General features: G+C 43.3%; 1 protein-coding gene across 1 annotated transcript in view; it reads right to left on the bottom strand.

Moving 5' to 3' along the window:
• LOC126183921 (dual specificity protein phosphatase 10) overlaps positions 1–23,308 on the bottom strand; it is a 216,504-nt gene that overhangs the window by 112,851 nt on the left and 80,345 nt on the right. Inside the window, exon 3 of the mRNA XM_049926267.1 lies at positions 20,679–20,989. Within this exon, the coding sequence (XP_049782224.1) occupies positions 20,679–20,989 (311 nt within the window). The remainder of the gene's footprint in view (positions 1–20,678; positions 20,990–23,308) is intronic.

Below are 23,308 nucleotides of genomic sequence, written 5' to 3'. Positions count from 1 at the left end.
AGCTGCTTAACGACCACTAAAAGAAACACATTCTCAGCAGTGCATCAAAATTTCCAACAATTGGTGTAAGCATACTACAGAACAACTGACGCTGTGACGCACCAAGCTAAATCATCTTTAGCAATGACATTTTTGTTGCACGTAGGTAACGAGAAATGTTACTTTCGTTCAGTAACAAGGAGAAAATATACTGCGGTCCAGGAAACACGAGCTGCTCCACGTCGTGTCGAAAACAGAAATAAAAGGAAAAAAGCACAGTTTATCCCAAAGAAAAACAACGAAGAGCGCATAACAGAAGAACATCGAAACGTGCTTGTCGTTTACCACTAGGAAGACAGAGAGAGAGAGAGAGAGAGAGAGAGAGAGAGAGAGAGAGAGACCGAAAGAGACCGAAGTCATTCCACTGCAAAATAAGCAGAATAACATTTACAATCACATGAATACGTGGTTTCTGTTCTTTCAGACGTCTCCGAAAGAACAGACACCACGCGGGTTGGTTGGTTGGTTGGTTGTTTTGGGGAAGGAGACCAGACAACGTGGTCATCGGTCTCATCGAATTAGGGAAGGATGGGGAAGGAAGTCGGCCGTGCCCTTTCAGAGGAACCATCCCGGCAGTTGCCTGGAGTGATTTAGGGAAATCACGGAAAACCTAAATCAGGATGGCCGGACGCGGGATTGAACCGTCGTCCTCCCGAAAGCGAGTCCAGTGTCTAACCACTGCGCCACCTCGCTCGGTTCACCACGCGGGACCCGCAGCTGTGATACAGACACTCATGGAAAATATATTGCAACACCAAAAAAGTAATTAATATAGATTAACGAAATTTCGAGAACACCTTTGTCTAGGTAACATATTTAACTGGTTAACACAGCAAGAACACAGGTTAATGTAAATACGAGGTAAGCCATTGCAAATGCCAGATGTTGGTACATTAAGAATATGTGTAATAGCCAGAATGTTGAATGCACGCATGCAAACGTGCATGCATTGTGTTGTACAAGTGTCGGACGTTAGTTTGCGGGGTGGAGTTCCATGCCTATAACTCTTGGTCGGTCAATACAGGGAAGGTTAATGTTCTTTGTGAATGGCACTGGAATTGTCGTTGGCTGATGTCCTATATCTGCTAGACTGTAGACAAATCCGGTGACTGAGCAGGAGAAGCAACCTGTCGACATTCCGTAGATCATATTGGGTTTGATACGTGCGCGAGCGTTATCCCGTTAGAAAACACCCCCTGGAATGCTGTTCACGAATAGCAGCACAACAGGTCGAATCACCATAGTGACATACAATTATGCAGTAAGATGATGATAACGATATTTGCTTTGTGGGGCGCTGAACAGCGCGGTTATCGGTGCCCGTATAAAATCCCAGCCCCCTTACAGTCCAGTCACGTCAATTTTCCCTAATAATTATGAAATGATGAGGACAGCACAAACACCCAGTCTCCTAGCGGAGAAAATCTCCGACCCGGCCTGGAATCGAAACCGGGACCTCATAATCGAGAGGCAGCAAAAAAAAAAGGGCTCAAATGGCTCTGAGCACTAGGGGAATTAAAAACATCTACGGTCATCAGTCCCCTAGAACTTAGAACTACTTAAACCTAACTAACCTAAGGACAGCACACAACACCCAGTCATCACGAGGCAGAGAAAATCCCTGACCCCGCCGGGAATCGAACCCGGGCGTGGGAAGCGAGAACGCTACCGCACGACCACGAGCTGCGGACGAGAGGCAGCAACGCTAACCACTAGACCACAAGCTTCGGACAGTTTTGCAGTATGGCTGCATGAGATAACAATGAGTGTGGTCCTCCCGCGATATGAACTGACACCCCAGACCATAACTCCAGTCCGCAGCTCGTGGTCGTGCGGTAGCGTTCTCGCTTCCCGCGCCCGGGTTCGATTCCCGGCGGGGTCAGGGATTTTCTCTGCCTCGTGATGACTGGGTGTTGTGTGCTGTCCTTAGGTTAGTTAGGTTTAAGTAGTTCTAAGTTCTAGGGGACTGATGACCATAGATGTTAAGTCCCACAGTGCTCAGAGCCATTTGAACCATTTTTGAACCATAACTCCAGGTGTATGCACAGTGTTTCTAGGATGCGGACAGGTTGGTTGCAGGGCCTCAATTGGCTTCCTCCCAACCAATATCAGGCACCGAGTCAAAGCCAGCTTTCATCCGAAAACACAACAGAAGTCCTACCCGCCATCCCATGAGGTCCCGTTTGACACCACTGCAGTCGCAAATGGTGAAAGTTTGCCGTCTGTGAAACGCTCGCTACAGGGCGCCTGGCTCAGAGCTGTCCGTGAAGTGTGTCACTCTGGTGCCAATTGCTGCTCAAAATGCTGCAAGAGATGCAGTACGATGGGCCAGAGCTATTCGCCGAACACGATGGATGGTCCTCCCTCTCGGTAGTGCCACGTGGCCGTCTGGATCCCAGTCTTCTTGCTCGTGACCACCGCTGCCAGCAATCATGTACAGCGCCTGCCTGCATTCCTGCCCAGTCTTTCTGCAATATCGCTAGCCTCACGTATCCCTATTACACAACCTCGTTCAAACGCAGTGAGGTGTTGATAATGGCGTCTTTGCCGCCTCAAAGGCATTCTTGACTATCACGTCCACTCTCAAAGGTAACCAATGCTCACGTCTGTTACAGTGCGTATTTAAAGCAAACCTGATTTGCATTCTCAAAGTGGAGTTACTACCGTCACTCTTATACGACTGGCACTAAATCTGAATAGACATTATCTTCCAGATGTAGAAGCACACCTACCAACTTTGATTTACCTCACACAACTCCTTCTTGGTGTTACAATTTTTTGTGTCAGTTTATTACGCAAATTGAGGGTGAAAAGGGAGGGAAAGGAAAGGAAAAGAATTATTGACGTCATCTACATCGGGACTTCATGCAAAATCAGCAGCAATGCTTGTAAATGTGTGCTGGACCAGGATTCAAACTGGGGATCTCCTGCTTCCAAGGCATTACCGTGAGCCACTGCGCTTTCTCGACTCAGTATTTGTCGCAATCGCGCAGATTATCTCAGCACGCCTCCAGGCCAAACCGCACTCTTGCCCACCGCCACCTATCCGCAGTGCCCATCCATGTACTCCATGCTCGCTACTTTGAGATTCCCGCAGGAGGTCGAACGTAAGTGTGAATCTGCACTAAAGATGGTGGATTCATGGACTACCGAGGCGAATCAATTATATGAATGTGTGGTTTCTGTCCTTTCGGACATGTTTAAAAGAACAGACACCGCTGCAAATAGGTGGCGCTCGGCAGGATTGTGAGTTAGCTGGGGTACGTGCCGAGATAATCCGCACAACTGCAATAAACATTGTGTCCGGATGGCGCAACACTCTAGTAAGCAGGAGACCCCGGGTTCGAATCTCGGTCTGGCACACATTTCCACTCACCGTCGCTGGTTCTGCATAAAATCCCGAAGCAGCTGACCTCAGTAATTCCTTCCCTTTCTCTCCCCTCCACCTGCAATTTACATGACATTTACAATGCCTGTCATGCTCAGTTAATGAATATAAGTAAGATGCCACCAAGTGCATTTCACTCGTTCTGGACACAACATAATAAACTCCAGGCAGGAAGTACCAATGTTATATTTCAAAGATTCACGCCTCTACATGGATCTAATTTCTTTCGAACATATGACACAAACTGCTAGCCATTCATCTTCTATTCAATGATGTATTAATTTGAACATGCTGTCTCTGGTATCTTTGCAGACTATGCATTAACCCCTGCGAAGACAATCAAAATAATGAATTGAAAATAGCATGAATCTGGCTGACATCATACAACATTTTGGATGTAACTATACCGCGGACAAACGTACTATAACGGAAAGCAAGGTCTTTTCCGCAACAAGCTGTTTTGATTTTATTATAATTCCCGTCTTGGATCACAATTTTTATTTGTATTTATGTAATTAATGTTGGTCGGTAATGACGATCTTCAGACCTCAGTAGAAATGTGTTGCATTATACACATCACGCCATTAAGTGTGGTGGTGTCACACGTATAATGCAACACCTTCTACTGAAATACGAAGCTGGTCATTACTAACCGAAATTGATTACATTATTACAAATAAACATTGTGATCCGAGACTGTAATTGTAATAAAGCAAATATTTCCCTAGATCGCTGAAAACGTTTTCACGACTATAGCGACCATGTAAAGCTGTCTTTCATAGAATTATACTGACGTCAGAATGAGTGCCGCCTTAATTCATTACAGGTCCACTACGTGCTCACATTGTCGAATGACGAAATGTTCTGGGGTAGCTCATCATTCCCCAAAGCGTGTTGTAAGAACACAATATGATGCTTAACCGCGATCATCTCACAGACATCTTTTTCAGGAGTTAGGCATCATGTCCTTAGGTTAGTTAGGTTTACGTAGTTCTAAGTTCTAGGGGACTGATGACCTCAGATGTTAAGTCCCATAGTGCTCAGAGCCATTTGAACCATTTTTTTTTAACCAGATCAAAAGAAACATTGATGTACGTTACTACGATACAAGATTAGACTGGGTTAGGTTAGATTCAGTTTTCGGCCCACAGACCCAAAAATGAGATGATTCTCGTGGGTGTGGAACATGTCAGAGAGTACAACGTAAAAAACGTAGACCATTTGAATATAACAGTCACTCCTCTCGTCATTTATCAGGAGAATGTCAGAATATGTGAATACATTACAGTAAAGTGGAACTGCTAATATTTACAGAATTAATAAACTGTCAGAATGAAACATAATTGTGTACTTATAATAAATACAGAATACCTCATCTTGGCTGTTTTGACCAAATGCTGTCAAATCTGAAATCTAACAGACATTTTTACTTAAATCGGTCCAACAATACCTGTTCAGATATTCTTCCATACAGTAGGAGGAGCTGCCAACCGAAATGTCTTCCAAACTCTGTTTAAACTATGCTTTATCTGAAACGAAGTTTTTAATGGTTGCTGGTAATATATTGAAAATGTGTGTTCCTGAATACTGGACTCCTTTTTGGACGAAGGTAAGTGATTTTAGGTATATACGTAGATTGTTCTTATTCCTAGTGTAGATACTATGGTTGGAAATAGAGACATTATTTGCAACAAATTTCATTAAGGAATAAATATACGAGAAGCAGTGGTTAGAATACTTAGTTCCTTGAGCTGGTTTGGACATGATGTCTTTGAACTTACACCACGAATGAGTCTTATTACACGCTTTTGCATTCCAAAATCTTTTGCTTGGTTTGACAAGTTACCCAAGAATATGATCCCATATGACATAATAGAATGAAAGCAAGCACAGTATGCAAGTTTTTTATATTTATATCTCCCATATCTCTGACATCATTCGCACTGAAATTAAAGACTTGTTTCGGCGCTTCAACAGTCCTGTTGTTTAGCCTTCCCAACTAAATTTATTATCGAATTGTAATCCCAGAAATTTAACACTGTCGACTTGTTTTATCTGCATGTCTTCGTACGTTATGCACATGCTGTTAGGAAATCTCTTAAAGCTCCTGAAAACCATACTGTGAGTCTTTTCAAAGTTTAATGACAGTGAATTAGCTTTAAACCATTAGTTAGTGTCAGTGAAAATTTGATTAGCAGCCATTCACACTTGACATGCTGTTTATAGTAATGCTTGTATCATCTGCAAACAAAATAAACTTCGCATCTTGCAGTGTAACAGACGAGAGGTCATTAATGTACAAAAGAAAAAGCAATGGATCCGAGATGGAACCTTACAGAAGACAACATGTAATTTATTTCCATTCACACGAAGAATGATTACTTATTCCACAGGAATTTCGCAAACCATTTTGCAGTACTGCCAGTGACACCATTATATTCTAATTTACTTAAGAGAACGCTGCGATTCACACAGTCAAAGGCTTTCGACAGGTCACAGATATTGCCAGTGGCCTTTAATTCGTTACGTAATGAATTAAGCACATTCTAACAGTATATGTGAATAGTCTTGTCTATATCGGAACCCTTAAGGAACCCAGTCCAAGACTTGGACAATATATTGTTTGCACTCAGATGAATAAGACGACGTTCGGGCGCAGCCTTTTCAAATATTTTTGAGGAAGCCGGCAAAAGAAAAATGACATTCATTACTCCATATTATAATTTTCTTTAGTACAAAAATGGGTATACAATACTGTCACCAAAATATTTGATCACCAACGAAATGATACAGTATGTCTGACGGACAACGAAGTCATATTTGAAAATAAACTGGAAACGTTTCTCCTTGACAGTTTCTTCATTCCGCAGCATAATTTCCATTCATATAACATTTAAAGTGTAGTTAATGCGAAATAATAATTCAGATTTTTATTCAAAAAATTGTAAATAGTCAGCATACAGCCATACTTGTATACGAATGTATAATAAGAACTAAAAATAGATTCTTCCTTTATTCCCACTGACAATAAAAACGAACCATCGGACTTAACTAAATAACTATGTTTTTCAAATGTTCATTCTACTTCTACATAATACATGAAGGTAGCGTATGCTAAAATTTTATTTCATTAAATTAAAAACAAACAGATGCTGCACAGTTACATTTTTGAACCATTATCTGAACTACACTATTAATACTAGTCTACGTTCTAAAACTATCCAAACCACTGTTTGATCAATCAAAGAGTTAAATGTACGCCTTCCTAACAGGAAAAATTTTTGTTGCTGAGATGTCTGCGCAGTGCCAGTCAAGTCATGGGGGAGAGTGCTTTCTGGACTCGACCTCACATCCTTACCTGCACTGGCGGGCAGGATTGCAAATAGAACGAAAAAAATGTCTACATTACAACACCGAAATTACAACACCAACACTCAGATCTACCTGTAGATAAAACACATTACAACACCCACTTAAATGTAATAGTTACATATTAAGTCAGAGATATATATCACGTTGCAATAGCGTAGTGAACGCATCCTCGGTAAGGGCGGAAATGACGTCATGCAGTGGCTTCGAGAATAGCGGAAGAAGTTGGTTTCAGCCCGCTCTTCCTGCTGGGTGGCGTTGCACATAAAGTGCAGCTGCTCACAGAGATCCCGTTTGGGCTTTATTTACTGTATAACAGTCTAACTTGGTAGATATACTTATGCGTTAATGCGGAACCGATTCACGCTGTTCTTCTGTCTGAATCTTTGAAGGCATATTAATACAGAGCTCTTCAGTACTATGACCAGGTGCCTCTGCTGTCGCCTGATGAACATATACATAGTCTCCTACACTCAGCTGGTATCTATCCAAGGCAGGTGCTAATTTCTCCGCAATAAAGCCTGTGGAACGTCGCTTTGCACGATTCTCAATGAACGACGGTCAGAAGTATGTTCTAAAAGCTCACCGTCATTTACCTCACTTTCATATGATCTTGAAGACGCTTTATCTCATTCTCAACACGATAAAGAAGGAATTATAGCAGAAAATTGGCCGCAGATGCCGTGTACTTTTGTCTTCTTCCGGTTTTCTCTGCCTCGTACTTCCTTCTTTATTCACAAGTACTCGGTCTAGTTCCTGCAAGGTAGCCTTTATGCCCTGGCTCTCTCTGTCGAAGTAAAAATATCCTGAATTCTACCTACTTGATTGATCGTAGAGCACTGGCATGTGCGATATCAAATAAATGGCCCAAATGAGTTACAAAGTTCTCTTCACGGCGCTTAAACACATCTCGACTTTTTTTGCATTTTTGCTATTTCCTCCAGTCTTAATGCAACTTATTAAGTTTTTTGTAAACAATGCTGAATAACTCTTCGCATTCGCGTATTCTCCTAAAATATAATGCACTCGCGAACCAGGTGATTACCTCATTAACTAATGATTGATTTTACCTCCCTTATGGGAGCACTTGTCTATTTGATGGTAATTATGTCCAGCTATATAGTGCCTTGATATCTACAACTAAAAACACATATTCCTTACCACTGTGTAGCTGATGTCACTTCTTACGAGGGTGTGCTGAAAAGTAATACCTCCAAATTTATTATGTGAAGACTCTTTTAAAGCTTGTTAAATGAAAAAAAAAATGTTGCTAACATTCTACATTTTTGTTCTTCATGTCTACATATTTAAGCCCTCTGTCGTTAGAGGGTTCGAAATTGTAGTGTGTAACGTAAATATGTCGGTGTGTGAGGAACGCTATAATCGAGTTTCGAATTCGAAGAGTTCGTCCTCACATGAAACACCATTTCCTTGAGCATGACAATGTCAGACCACACATGAGCGTTGCGACATCTGCAACAGTCCGATGATGCCTTGAGTCCACTGTCACTGATACAGTCCCATCTTGGCTACATCCGATTTTTATTTAAAGAACACCTTTGGGGGCTTCACTTTGATAGAGATGAAGTCGTGCGGGCAGAGGTAAGGTTCTGGCTCCATCAACGAAGTTAAACATTCTACAGTGACGGTATCAACAAACTAGTCTCTTGCTGGGAGAAATAGGTTATTTGCCAAGGTGTCTGTGTTGAGAAACAAATACGAAGACACAAAGAATAAGGATGTGGAATATTAATAACTTTTGTATTATTTAAAAACCTTTAAGGATTTTCGCGCAACAAATTCAGAGGCATTGCTTTTCAGCGCGCTCTCATATATAGCAACTGGAAAATCCGTGCGACACGATCGGTAACAAATAACTACTGCACTACATGCTCCCAAGTTGGTAAACTGAGGTGACGTCACGTGACATCTGCGAACGATGTGAAAGATCGTGATCCTCCGACGAGTTCATGCTCAAATAAGGAAGAGTTAAAGTGCTTCAATCAGTAAAAAAAATTGTGCAGACATGTTTTAGATTCATTCAAAAAATATTCCTGGAGGGTGAGCGCTCAAAAATATTGAAGTCAGAAAACAAGAGACATCCTACTTAGTATACATCAAAATTCATCAGCCTCGTAGGAAGAAGATCGAAATCTCGAGTAAATAATGTACAGCTGACCGATGCTGTCATTGTTCCACTTAAGCTGTAGATTATCATATGGGTAATATAATTAATTTATGAACACTTTTGCATTGGCTAATTTACTGTTAATGAATGCGCTGAAATTCTTAGTTACATATACCCTCGCCTTTCTGTTCGCAGCCCGAGTATAATGAATGGAAGCATTTCTTGTTCATCAGATGTCTCAGCATCAGTAATGCCTTGAAGCCATCGGTAGAGCTGGATACTCAGCATTCCAATGAACTGAAACTTAATGTCAGTTGAACCCCAGAGTTCGACTCATGCAATGTTTCAGATGGGTCTCATCTGACACAGGAATGAGCAGTACTTTTCACACTAATTTATGGAAAAGACTTATTTTCCACTGTGTGTGCATATTGAATGTATGCATTATTTTCTGTTGCACTTTTAACGAGAATCAGTTCATGCTTAGCACTCATAATGGGCCAGTTATTGCCCTCAAAGAATTCCATAGGCATTTTGAGAGCGATGCACATTCTGAAGTGATTACTTAACGGCCCGTCAATGAACAATCCCCCATTTTCTAGTATACTGAGGTCTGTATTTAATACGGATATGAAAGTTTTGAGAGTTGGTGTGATTTCAATGTTTCTTGTTCGGTTGACTTCGACACCAATGAGATTGTGTCTAAATGGTGAATTGTTACCGCCTTGTCCTTTCACTGCAGCGTGGCATAGTGACTAGATGTGAGCTAATTTTCTACCTCATTTCTATAGCGCTGCTGCTTCAAATGAATACGTATTATGATTTACTCTCCTTGAAAATCAACCAGGTTCCTGTCTTGGTCAAAAATGCTCAATTCAACATGGTCTAACGTCTGAACAGGCACTGGGGGATATACTGACTGTTGGGCACCTCAACGAGTTTGTATCACGTTCCCCCTGCAGAAAACAACTCAAACTGTATGTATTAATCAGATGCTGATGTAAGAATTCCCAGCGATATTGCACTCAACGTATATCTTACTAACGAAGATAGTATCCACTGGCTGATCCAACAAGTAAATTTTTCTCAGTATTCTCGATATTACTAGCTCAAACTTTGCTCCTCCAGAAACAGAGTATTGATCGTATAGAGCCTTTCGGCTAAAGGCTCTTATATGTTTTGTCGTTTTTATCTCGGTTTTAAATGTACTAGTGTTTGTACATCAGTCAAATAATTTTAAAGATTCTTTTATAATTACATTTAGATCGTCAGTGTCGCACAAGCCCGGAGGAATCTCTACAACCTTACCGACTCCAATGTGAAGTTTATTGTTCACCTCGGTGATGTTTGGAATGCTGTTATGTTCCCATACCAAGCAATGCAATACTCCACTCTATCACCCTCGCTTCGGTGGAAGCAATTTTCACTTATACAGATGAGTGCTCTTTTAAAGTAGGGTGTGCGACATGACACCTGAGGCTCAACTGATTTGGTGATGTGCATGCTGCTTGTTTTTATACATTCATCAGGAGAAACATTAGACAGAAATGTCCACAGAGGTATGAATCAAAATACTGGCAGAGCCGAAAACTGCAGAACACACAGCTAATGGCGAAGTAGCGACGCAATTCTTCTGGTGGCTCCTAAATCCCCATGTCAGCCAAAGTACAATACGTTATTCTACATACGCAACTCACTGGATTCCAGATCCTCCTGTGATGTCTAAATTTATGATCCCACATTCCTTGCATTTCCAAATCGTCTTCGGCAAAGTCTTTCGCATAAACGCACAACAAGATCTTGGGATTTTGAGTTTCTTGACGAGTCTAAGCAGATGTGTATTGGTAAGTGGTCTGAAAGGTAAGTGTAGTTAGGCGATTTTTTTAAAAATAAAAAACCCAAGCCCTTTCTAACGTGGTTTTATATACAGTCCTTTACCGATTACGAAGGCGTCCATCACCCTATTATGTCTTTAAGATTCCTGTAGTTGCTCACGAGCTTTTTATGCGTTCCTCACTGTTCGGGGTCTGGTGGTACCCCAACGTGCTAATGACCACACTGTCGATAACCCTGCTAACACTGGAATTAGAAACAGTTTGATTTTACCAGATACACTAGGTACTGGTCAAACCATAGGCGTTTTAACACAACCTCTTCTCACTCCTTTCTCAATGATTTTTTTCCACTACGACCACTGACTGAATACGCTTTTTAAACACCCAGGAGGTGTTTTTTTCTTCAATATGTGATGAGCTACGTTGATTATTTGTTTGAAATTAAGTTTGCTACGGCTCGCAGCTCAACCGAGAACCCTCTTTTATGAGGGCATCAGGAAGCTTGTACAACGATGGACCAAGGAGGCTATGTCGAAAACTGTTCTTGTAAGTTTCCTATTTGATTACAATAAAATTTTGTAACTACTTTGGGGATAATAATTGACTTAACCTCGTAGGAATCTTACTGAAAGATGTAACAGTGTAAATCTGTTACCTACACAGCTTATACCTCGGCAAACGAGACATTTCACACAGATTAAAGTTACTGCCTCAAATGTTTAAAAATGGTATGCTTCTTTCTGTGTACGAGCACTGCTATAAACATTACGATGTGAACGCTTGACAACAGGTTGATGGGCATCCGTCCACTGAACTTCACTCTGTTGGTTGTAAAAATGGAAAATGATAAACGATGTTTTCCTGCCCAGTGTATTTTTTTAAAAAATAATGTGTACGCACAGAGGTTTGCGAAGTGTGTAAGCCACAATCCTTATTTCAATGAAATACAATTGGCTCTTGCTTGCTCTGACTGTTACTGACATATGAGCAACACTTCGTGGTTGAGCAGTCAGAGCCATTTACTGAGAGAGCCCAATAAGCCAATATTCAGCATCTGTCTCAATGAGCGGCCACATCGAACATTCATAAAATAGTGTTTGACGGTGGTGGCAGCACAAAAGAGCAGAAGGTGGCAGCACTGGAGGGAGCTGCACATGAGCACCCTGACCCCTGTAATAAGAAGCTACACTCGTATATTCTTTTAAAAGGTTGTTGGATAGGACATGGCTGGGTGGAGGTCTCTGACTGAAACAACTCTTCCGAAAAAAAAACACTGGGTTTTATTCATTTTACATACAATGCATAGTGGCAGGACAAAATTAGAAAAATATCTGCCATCTGTTGCCCTCAAGTCAGCCTGTACAGCATTCAAGCCGATTGGTGGCATTATCCACATAAGAATTCCCTCTGTGAACTCAACTGCAGTTTTTACAGGTTCTAGATACAAACTGTGGCATGGGGAGGATTGAGGAGCAAAAGAGGCTCAGAACTGAAATGGAGAGCAGGTGACAAAAAAGTGTCCCTTTTCCCAGAGGGGTGGGGAAGGTGGAGGGAGAGGAGTGGAAGTTTCTCAGAAGGACAAATTATCCGCACAGATGATAAATCAACCCCCAAGGATCATAAAGCACTTAGCAGAACAGTAGGTTAGGTGGAGGAGGAGGGGTGCTTTAACTGCTCAGTTTAATTAATTAGCATTCAGTTTGATATCAAAAGTGCACCAGAACCTCCTTTACCCCACTACTGACAGATATGGAGGTCGGTCTCTGCTGGCCACTGTGACCGAGCGGTTCTAGGCGCTTCAGTCCAGGACCGCGCTGCTGCTATGGTTGCAGATTCGAATCCTGCCTTGGGCATCGATGTGTGTGATGTCCTTAGGCTAGTTAGGGTTTAAGTAGTTCTAAGTCTAGACGACTGATGACCTCAGATGTCCTATCGTGCTTAGAGCCATTTAGGTCTGTCTGTCTGTCTCTCTCTCTCTCTCTCTCTCAACATCATCATCACGTCTGCGACAAGTAAACACCATGCCTGAAAATCTAATACATGACACTCTTGGGTGGAAGAAATATTTTACCACATGGTTTCCTTGGTTTAGACTTACTGATTTTGAAGGCCCAAAGGAACACTCAAGAAAACTGTGATATAGTCAATATTCAGTTCATTGGGAAGATAAGCATTCCTCAGCGTTCGTTGTTACATCACTGGATTCTCTTTCCCCTCCGAACGTAACTACGCCCTGTCGAGTAAAGGCAGCAACGATTATTACAGTAATTTATTTTATTTTATTTATTTATTTATTTATTTTTTTTATTTTTTGCGGCTTGAACATCACCTTACTGGTGTATTTCACCTGCACCTGCGCTGCCCTCCCCTCCGCTCCCCCCCCCCCCCTCCTTAAGACGTCTCGAAGGCCTTGTAACGGTTTCTGGCACATATTTTTCACTGCATAACATGAAGCTACTTTTTTGTATCCCGCCTGGATAGGCGGTGCGTGGGTCAGCTCCTGTGAACTGCTTCTGTAATATAGGCCGAGAGTAAAGGAAACGAGTAGGAGCAGGAGAAGTGAAGCACTTCGGTACTGTATGCAACTTTAACACTTTTCATAGAGTCAAAAACACAAGTAAATATCAAATGCATACGTAACTTTGGCTAGGTGTGAAGCCGTAGTCCATGTCTAATACTGTGAAGTTAGTATGAGTGTTCTGTATAATCTCGAAACTAAAAAATACTCCTTGCTGTCCAAACTTTAACTGAACGTAACTAATACAAAGTCTCAATAGCAAGCTAGCCCATGAGGTAGTAGAAGCGATATTTCCAGGCCGTCTGCTCTTTATGAAAAGGGAGAAATCAAGACGGCATTCCCTGAGCTCCACAGCGTCGGCCAGAGGGCGCTGTGATCGGCGTAGTTAAGTCTTCTCTCGTAGTGCCAACTTACGACAGCGTGCACCCACGTTGTGGCATCGTAATTCTCGGCGCCACAAACGTCATACATTTTCACAGAATATACGAAGACAGGAGCACACGACTACGGATAGTGGGACAGAAAAAACGACTTTCTGTTCAGATTTGAAGCAAGAACTAATTGTGTTAAACATTTAACACGATTATTCGCCACAACTTTGAATGTTTTATTCACGCTAGAAAAATAACGAAATGATCAGTACATTTGTCGGCCCCGTTTCCAGTGACATCACGACTTCTGTTGTTCGTGCACCGCGTCCGCTAGCTCGGAACATTAGGGTTGAGCTTACGATGAATGAAGTATAGGATCTGGTCATCACCAGTGACGTCGTCTCATACATCTGGCAATATTTCTGCACTTCACAAAATGAATAAAATCGGCAGCCTGCAACTAGAGATAAAAATTCTCGAGTAGACACATTTTGTTTAGTCAAGTGGCAACACAGAGTGCGGTAGTTGTGTGCGAGTGCTGCTGTTAAGTGAAACGCCGCGCTGACAATTGGTCGCTTTCCCCTGTCGGAATTGAGAAAGCTGGCGGGAAGTTGCATCGGAGCGGAGATCCTCACAACAAAAAGCGGAACAGAGTTCTCGTAACGCCACTCGTCGCAAGGCTGCAGCATCTTACCACTCTGTGGAAACCAGTCCACCTGTTTACCTATTACGAAAAGACGCAAGTAGGCAAACAATCAGTTTTCTGACGACGATGCTAATTACAGCGTCCTTATTTGTTTGAAACCAATCGTACAAGCAGGTGCACGAAGGAAGGGAAAGAAATATCTAGATTACGATTTAAACTAGTTGGCATTTAGCTTCCAGAATGAGATTTTCACTCTGCAGCGGAGTGTGCGCTGATATGAAACTTCCTGGCAGATTAAAACTGTGTGCCGGAGCGAGACCTCAGCCTTTCGCGGGCAAGTGCTCTACCAACTGAGCTACCCAAGCACGACTCACGCCCCGTCGTCACAGCTTTACTTCCGCCAGTACCTCGTCTCCTATCTTCTAAACTTTACAGAAGCTCTCCTGCGAACCTTGCAGAACCAGGAAGTTTCATATCAGCGCACACTCCGCTGCAGAGTGAAAATCTCATTCTGGAAGCGTCCCCCAGGCTGTGGCTAAGCCATGTCTCCGCAATATCCTTTCTTTCAAGAGTGCTAGTTCTGCAAGGTTCGCAGGAGAGCTTCTGTAAAGTTTGGAAGGTAGGAGACGAGGTACTGGCAGAAGTAAAGCTGTGAGGACGCGGCGTGAGTCGTGCTTGGGTAGCTCAGTTGGTAGAGCACTTGCCAGCGAGAGGCAAAGGTCCCGAGTTCGAGTCTCGGTCCGGCACACAGTTTTAATCTGCCAGGAAGTTTCTTAGTTGGCATTTGACAGAGGGAGCTGTAATGCCATCGTCCGCCCCACTGTGTTGTCGCAAAGCCAGTCAGCTGTGAGAGAATCGCGTAATGTTTAGTTTCGCCTGCCTTACCATGTACGATGAAGATACCTGATATAAGGCGTATGTAACACTATATACATCTATGTCATGAATTTCTGAATTTTTACTTGTTTTTGTAGGAGGCAGAGGTTAAAAGTTTCATTTCTTTTAAGAGTTAAAAATCAATACAATATCGTAAAAAAACGAACTTACACATATCAAACGGAATACGTATGCATCTTTGGAAAGATTCGTTGCAGAACGAGTTACTTAACTAATCAACGAAAAAAATGGGATTTCATTGACATAAATAATTTTCGAGATACAATGTAATACGTATGAATTTGTATCCCGGATGGAAAAAATTCGTCCAGAAAAACAAAATACTTCTGGCTCTAATCAAAGTCAAGAACAGATATTTTTACTTTCTTAGAGAAAATTCTGACCTAAGCACGACACGTAAATTTAAGTGTTTTTATGTTATTTTTGTAAGGCATAGAGATTTTTAAATATATTTCCTATGATCATCGCTGCCTGCAGGTTGTATTTGTCGCGGCAGATTCAGTGGGCAGGTGTCGTAAACTTGTTTTCATTTTTTTTAAAGTCACACGAGAGTTATTAATATTTATTATTTAAGCACTAAGACATATAAAACACACCCATACGTAAGGTCTGACACGACCCAACAACCTCCGATTGTTTTGCAAAGTTAGATCTGGACGACTTCATAACGAACCGTTAATGTCCTTTTGTTTGACGCCTCTTAGTCGGATTATTTGCGAATTTCAGTTTATTTACGGGAACAGGCAACACAATTGTTTCCAGACTTCGAGTTTCCAATATATCCAATATATGCACCGAGGCTCACGTCACCAGCATTGCACTGTGCATCTGATGGATTGGAGCAGACATGAAATCAGCATGCAAAACTGTTTCCAGACTTTGTGTGTCCACCCTCATCACACTCATCGAGCCACTTCCATCGTACAGTGGAGTAACGAGAGTTGTGACATTCCCTGTCTTATCTTCCATAAGTTGAGTGCGGGTGACAAAAAGCGCGTCGTTGTAGGCATGTACTCTGATCATGAAATGAATATAGATATAATTTTTGAAAATCCACGATTTGGTGACATGAAGCTAGTGTTTCATCTTAAAGAAGAAACAAGCAAAAGGAAAGTGAATGATATAAACTGTGTGAATTCAACACAAATAACTGCAGTTATCAGCGCTTACACCCTCAGAGTCCTCAATTGTCACGATTTAGAAATGTGTATAACGTAAAACACAATTTATGTGAAGAATCAGATGGAAATCATTTAAAAATTCAATGCTAACCTGGACACTAGACTACTTTCTGTATATAAGAAGGATGATTGGAGTTTAACGTTTTGTCTGCATCGATATCAGAATTTCCATAACATCAAGGCACACCAATAACGAAAACCACTGTTAGTTAAATAATAATACTATCACCCATCAAAAGAGTATATGCTCATTATGGTACAGATGGTTGAGAATATATGTTTATGAATATATGACTAAAGCTAGCTGGGCGCCTATCTGAATCCATAATACGAATCTACTGCTACTACCATACTGAATTTGTCATTCGACTTACTGTTTCAATCTATGTAACCTCTACCATTTGCAGTACACCAACTACACATGCTTAAGAACTATTATAACCCATTTTCCTGTACAATCACCCTATTAATTGACTGTGCTGAAAGGCTTAAATCGTGATACAGTGGTTTGAGGAATACTCATGTCGATGTATTGGCCACGAAATTCGTCTGATCGGAGTGCATTTAAGATGCTATTGGCTGTCAGCTATACACCTGCATTTTACAGAATGCATGTGTGAAAATGTGACGCTTGATATCGCCGGAAATCTAGAGGAATCCACTGTAGCATGTATCATTTGTCGACAAAACAGAACAAATTGCAATACGAATAAGAAAAGACATCTATATGGCGCGAAAATTGGCAATTGACCCTAAACAATGAAAAGTGTGAGGTCATCCATGTATGTGCTAAAAGGTATCCGTTAAACTTCGGTTACACGATAAATCAGTCAAATCTAAAGACCGTAAATTCAACTAAATACCCAGTAATTACAATTACGAACAACTTAAATTGGAAATAAAACACAGAAAATGTTGTGCGGAAGGCGAACCAAAGACTATGTTTTATTGGCAGAACACATGGAACGGATCTACTAAAGTGACTGCCTACAATACAGTTGACCGTCCTCTTTTGGAGTACAGCTGCGCGGTGTGGGATCCTTATCAGATAGGGTTAACGGAGTACATCGAGAAAGTTCAAAGGAGAGCAGCACGTTTTTTACTATCGCGAAGTAGGGGAGAGAGTGTCACTGACATGATACAGGATTTTGGATGAACGCTATCAAAACAAAGGCGTTTTTCGTTGGAGCGGAACCTTCTCACTAAACTTCAACCACCAACTTTTTCCTCCGAATGCGAAAATATTTTGCTAACGCCGATCTACATAGAGAGAAAGGATCATCATAATAAAATAAGGGAAATCAGAGTTCGCACAGAAATGTATAAGTGTTCGTTTTTTCCGCGCGCCGTTGAAGAATGGAATAACAGCGAATTATCGTGAAATTGGTTCGATGAACCCTCTGCTATGCACTTAAGTGTGATTTGTAGAGTATCAATGTAGATGTAGGATCTTGAACTGTCATGTGAAATGCAGTCTCAACGTAGTAACAGACACTCACTGTCGTGAGCGTTCGAATCTTCGTCAGCAAAAACCTAGCACATACAGGCTGTTGAAGGAAGCACAGCTTTATTCATCTGAAATGATTTAGAAATCTTATGAAAACATCGGATGTTCATACCGTACTTATAGATGCATACCCTACAGACCAAGGCCCACTAACACAGCTCTGCTCTTGCGAGGGCTGTCGGTGAAGTACCTATGTTCGTCATCCTCATGATGATATTCAATTACATAGTTCACAGATCCGCATGATGTTGAATCTCAGAACACAGTGCCATTAGAAATCCGCTGGAAACGTTAGATGTCTTATGCACAACACAAAGCATTTATAATATATGATTGGAATCGCTTAAAAATTATGATACTAGCCTGAATACTATATCAGTTCCCGTTTATAGGCGGATGATTGCAGTTTTATGTACTGCTAAACGTCTGAGAGTATCGTATTATTCCAAGTTAAGAGCTTTCACGCTGCTTCTGCAAAACATAATGCGCTTGAGAGATGTAGTGCCGATAAACATGTGAAACTGCGTCATCATATCAGTCCGTTATGACTATAATCATGAAAATTTTTCGCAGTTACAGTGGATCATTTGCACAATAACACAAAATGTCTGACCGGTAGCAAAGCAAGTCTGAAAACTTATACACAAAAAGCAATGTTCCGACTGACTGACTCATCCCTGACTCATCATGAAATTCGCAGAGGGAGTACATTTTATATTGTAGGCATCGTTTTCCATATTCCATCCCCGAGGGGGTGGAGTATCTGGGTAATTGTCTTGCAGCTCTCAAATCGAAGGAATACGATCGTGACGGTACTTCTACTTCTTAGCGCGAGAACTAGAACATCTTCGATTTTTACTCGCGCTGAAAGCTGCAATATCTACTGTTGTAGTAGCGATAATAGTACGTGTTCGAGTCGTTTTTGCACGGGATGTGGCTGCAATTAACGTGCGGGACGAGCACACGCCACATAAAATTTTACAACTGACAAAACCCCACGTGCGGATTTCACCACTAACAAGCAAACCCTTGCGCGTGGTGATCCCAAAGGCCAAGTCCTGCGGGATTAAGAACACGTCTGTAGACTTCTCTCCACTGCTGTGCGTTGCGCAGGTCCGCGCCACTCGGTCTCCCAGTTAAAACCGTATGTACGAGAGTGGATCAGTCGCATTGTTGTAGCCCTCGATGATATTTATGACCAAATTTACGGTACTAAAATCTGCTCTCATTTAAAGTGGTTCGTGAGCTACCAAGTGCGAGTTATTCTATCGCAGATATTTTTGTTGATGTGGATTATGGATGCTGCACATGGCACATAAACCTGGCAGGTTGCTTTGCAACTATATCCGTGGTCGGATGAGACGGTGTGTCGAATTCCTGTCGCTGCCGCTGTGTCTACACTACTGGCCATTACAATTGCTACACCAAGAAGAAATGCAGATGATAAACGGGTATTCAGTAGACAAATATATTATACTAGAACTGACATGTGATTACATTTTCACGCAATTTGGATGCATAGATCCTGAGAAATCAGTACCCAGAACAACCACCTCTGGCCGTAATAACGGCCTTGATACGCCTGGGCATTGAGTCAAACAGAGCTTGTATGGTGTGTGCAACTGCAGCTGCCCGTGCAGCTTCAACACGATACCACAGTACATCAAGAGTAGTGACTGGCGTTTTGTGACGAGACAGTTGCTCGGCCACCATTGACTAGACGTTTTCAATTGGTGAGAGATCTGGAGAATGTGCTGGTCAGGGCAGCAGTCGAACATTTTCTGTGTCCAGAAAGGCCCGTACAGGACCTGCAACATGCGGTCGTGTATTATCCTGTTGAAATGTAGGGTTTCGTAGGGATCGAATGAAGCGGTAGAGCCACAGGTCGTAACACATCTGAAACGTAACGTCCACTGTTCAATGTGCCGTCAATGCGAACAAGAGGTGACCGAGACGTGTAACCAATGGCACCCCATACCATCACGCCGGGTGATACGCCAGTATGGCGATAACGAATACACACTTCCGATGTGCGTCCACCGCGATGTCGCCAAACACGGATGCGGCCATCATGATGCTGTAAACAGAACCTGGATTCATCCGAAAAAATGACGTTTTGCCATTCGTTCACCCAGTTTCGTCGTAGAGTACAGCATCACGGGCGTTCCTGTCTGTGATGCAGCGTCAAGGGTAACCGCAGCCACGGTCTCCGAGCTGATACTCCATGCTGGTGCAAACGTCGTCGAACTATTCGTGCAGATGGCTGTTGTCTTGCAAACGTCCCCATCTGTTGACCCAGGGATCGAGACGTGGCTGCACGATCCGTTACAGCCGCGCGGATGAGATGCCTGTCATCTCGACTGCTGGTGATACGAGGCCAGCACGGCGTTCCGTATTACCCTCCTGAACCCACCGATTCCATACTGTGCTAAGAGTCATTGGATCTCGACCAACGCGAGCAGCAACGCCGCGATACGATAAACCGCAATCGTGATAGGCTACAATCCGACCTTGTCGGAAACGTGATGGTACGCTTTTCTCCTGCTTATACGTTTCACCAGGCAACGCCGGTCAATTGCTGTTTGTGTTTGAGAAAGCGGTTGGAAACTTTCCTCATGTCAGCACGTTGTAGGTGTCGCCACCGGCGCCAGCCTTGTGTGAATGCTCTGAAAAGCTAATCATTTGCATATCACAGCATCTTCTGCCTGTCGGTTAAATTTCGCGTCTGTAGCACGTCATCTTCGCGGTGTAGCAACTTTAATGGCCAGTAGTGTATGTGGGTGCGCAGTTGCGACTCACCGACGAGGTAGACGGGCTGCCAGCCGTCGGCGAGCAGGCTGGTGACGACGAGGTGCAGCGCGCTGGCGGCCGAGATGCGGCCCGCGCCGGCCTCTGCGTCGGGGCAGTCGTCCGACACGACGACCACCTCGCCCGGCGGCCGGCGCAGCGCCTGCCGGCCCTCGGCGCTGCCCGCCAGCTCCGCCAGCGACACCTTGCCGTGCTGCAGCCGCCGCCGGTTGAACCGGTCAGAGCAGTTCACGTTGACGGCGCCGCGCACGTGGCTCACGTTGAACGAGAAGAACGGCCGCAGGTCCAGCACCACCAGCGGCCTGCAACACGCAACCGGGAACACTGTCACCACTGCCCGACGCCCGGCGGCCGGACAGACGCATTTTGGCGACGGTACGGGCCGCAAATCGGAGAATCCACCGACATAAGCGACTCTGAAAAAAGACAGATTATTACTGCCTGGCCGCTGAAAAACGAGCCTGTCCGGAACAGCGATGCTAGTGGACGGTTTGCGTGCTGCCGCCGTGACTGTCTCCACAAAGTCGACGTCTCATTACGAGTCTTACCAGGTCAATAATGAAACGTCCCCTTAGGAAAATTTATGAATGACTGTGCTGATAAATCTCTTACATTATTTGATTTTCAAACAGCTGAGCAGAACTGAACGTACTCAGACATTTCACTCTACTGACTAAACTGACACACAATATTTTTAGCGCAACGCAATCTGACTATCAATAATCCTTACAAAAGAATGGCCCTGACTAACAATAACCTGTACCTTTCAGAAATCACTCACCTCACAAAAATCTTCGTTACTCGAACTACTGCAATACAGCGAGCGCCACTACTGCCAGCTAAATAAAAGATTCAAACTACTGAAGGCACTAACTACTGATAGGCATCGTTAGCAAATGAAAGATTTTGATAGAAACAAACAATGTATTTACTTTAATAGTGCTCAAAAGTCATAATATATATATAGCCCGCATCTCGTGGTCGTGCGGTAGCGTTCTCGCTTCCCACGCCCGGGTTCCCGGGTTCGATTCCCGGCGGGGTCAGGGATTTTCTCTGCCTCGTGATGGCTGGGTGTTGTGTGCTGTCCTTAGGTTAGTTAGGTTTACGTACTTCTAAGTTCTAGGGGACTTATGACCACAGCAGTTGAGTCCCATAGTGCTCAGAGCCATTTGAACCATTTTTTCATAATATATATATATATATATATATATATATATATATATATATATATATATATATATATATATATATAATCAGTTCATGAAATCCAGTCTTACAAATTTACTATCTCTGATGGACACACACGCCCAGATCATCCGCTCTAATTCCAACAATGCAAACCAGCCACAGACAGCACACGGCACAGTCAGTGATTTTCATACGTGGCGTTATCAACATAAAAACCTAAACAGCCTACTTACAATAACGCAGGACAGGTGACATTACCGGCAGATCCGACAGCAGAGCATCTTGCTGGTGCGGCCATAACTGTTTCGGATCACATCATACAACGCTCATACTCGATTAGGGAGTCCGTACGTGATTCCACGTTGATCGTCAATTACGATTGCAGTCTTGCACGGGATCATCGAAATTGGTCCACATATAGATGGGAAAGTGTAGCCCGGCCCGATCAATCGTGTTCCTTGTGGTGGTTCAAAAATGGTTCAAATGGCTCTGAGCACTATGGGACTTAACATCTGAGGTCATCAGTCCCCTAGAACTTAGAACTGCTTAAACCTAACTAACCTAAGGACAGCACACACATCCATGCCCGAGGCACGATTCGAACCTGCGACCGTAGCGGATGTGCGCTCCTAGGCTGAAGCGCCTAGAACCGCACGGCCACACCGGCCGGCCTTGTGGTGGTGGCGGTAAGTTCCTATGGGGCCAAACTGCTGAGGTCATCGGTCCCTAGGCTTACATACTACTTAATCTAACCTAAACTAACTACGAGCAACACACACACACCCATGCCCGAGTGAGGACTCGAACCTCCGATGGGGAAAGCCGCGTGACGCGTGCAAGACGCCCCTAGACCGTGCGGCTATGTTTCTTTAAATACCAGGTCGATGATCGTGTCCGAATACGCTGTCATTGAGGCGGTCAGCTGCTCGAAACACACACCGAGCCACGGTCACAGGCTCAAATGGCTCAAATCACTCTGAGCACTATGGGACTTAACATCTGAGGTCATCAGTCCCCTAGAACTTAGAACTGCTTAAACCTAACTAACCTAAGGACAGCACACACATCCATGCCCGAGGCACGATTCGAACCTGCGACCGTAGCGGATGTGCGCTCCTAGGCTGAAGCGCCTAGAACCGCACGGCCACACCGGCCGGCCTTGTGGTGGTGGCGGTAAGTTCCTATGGGGCCAAACTGCTGAGGTCATCGGTCCCTAGGCTTACATACTACTTAATCTAACCTAAACTAACTACGAGCAACACACACACACCCATGCCCGAGTGAGGACTCGAACCTCCGATGGGGAAAGCCGCGTGACGCGTGCAAGACGCCCCTAGACCGTGCGGCTATGTTTCTTTAAATACCAGGTCGATGATCGTGTCCGAATACGCTGTCATTGAGGCGGTCAGCTGCTCGAAACACACACCGAGCCA

The sequence above is a fragment of the Schistocerca cancellata genome, chromosome 4 (assembly GCF_023864275.1).
Source record: "Schistocerca cancellata isolate TAMUIC-IGC-003103 chromosome 4, iqSchCanc2.1, whole genome shotgun sequence".
NCBI lineage: Eukaryota > Metazoa > Arthropoda > Insecta > Orthoptera > Acrididae > Schistocerca > Schistocerca cancellata.
Note: the sequence above shows the minus strand (reverse complement) of the source record. Positions and strands in the feature narration are given on the sequence as shown.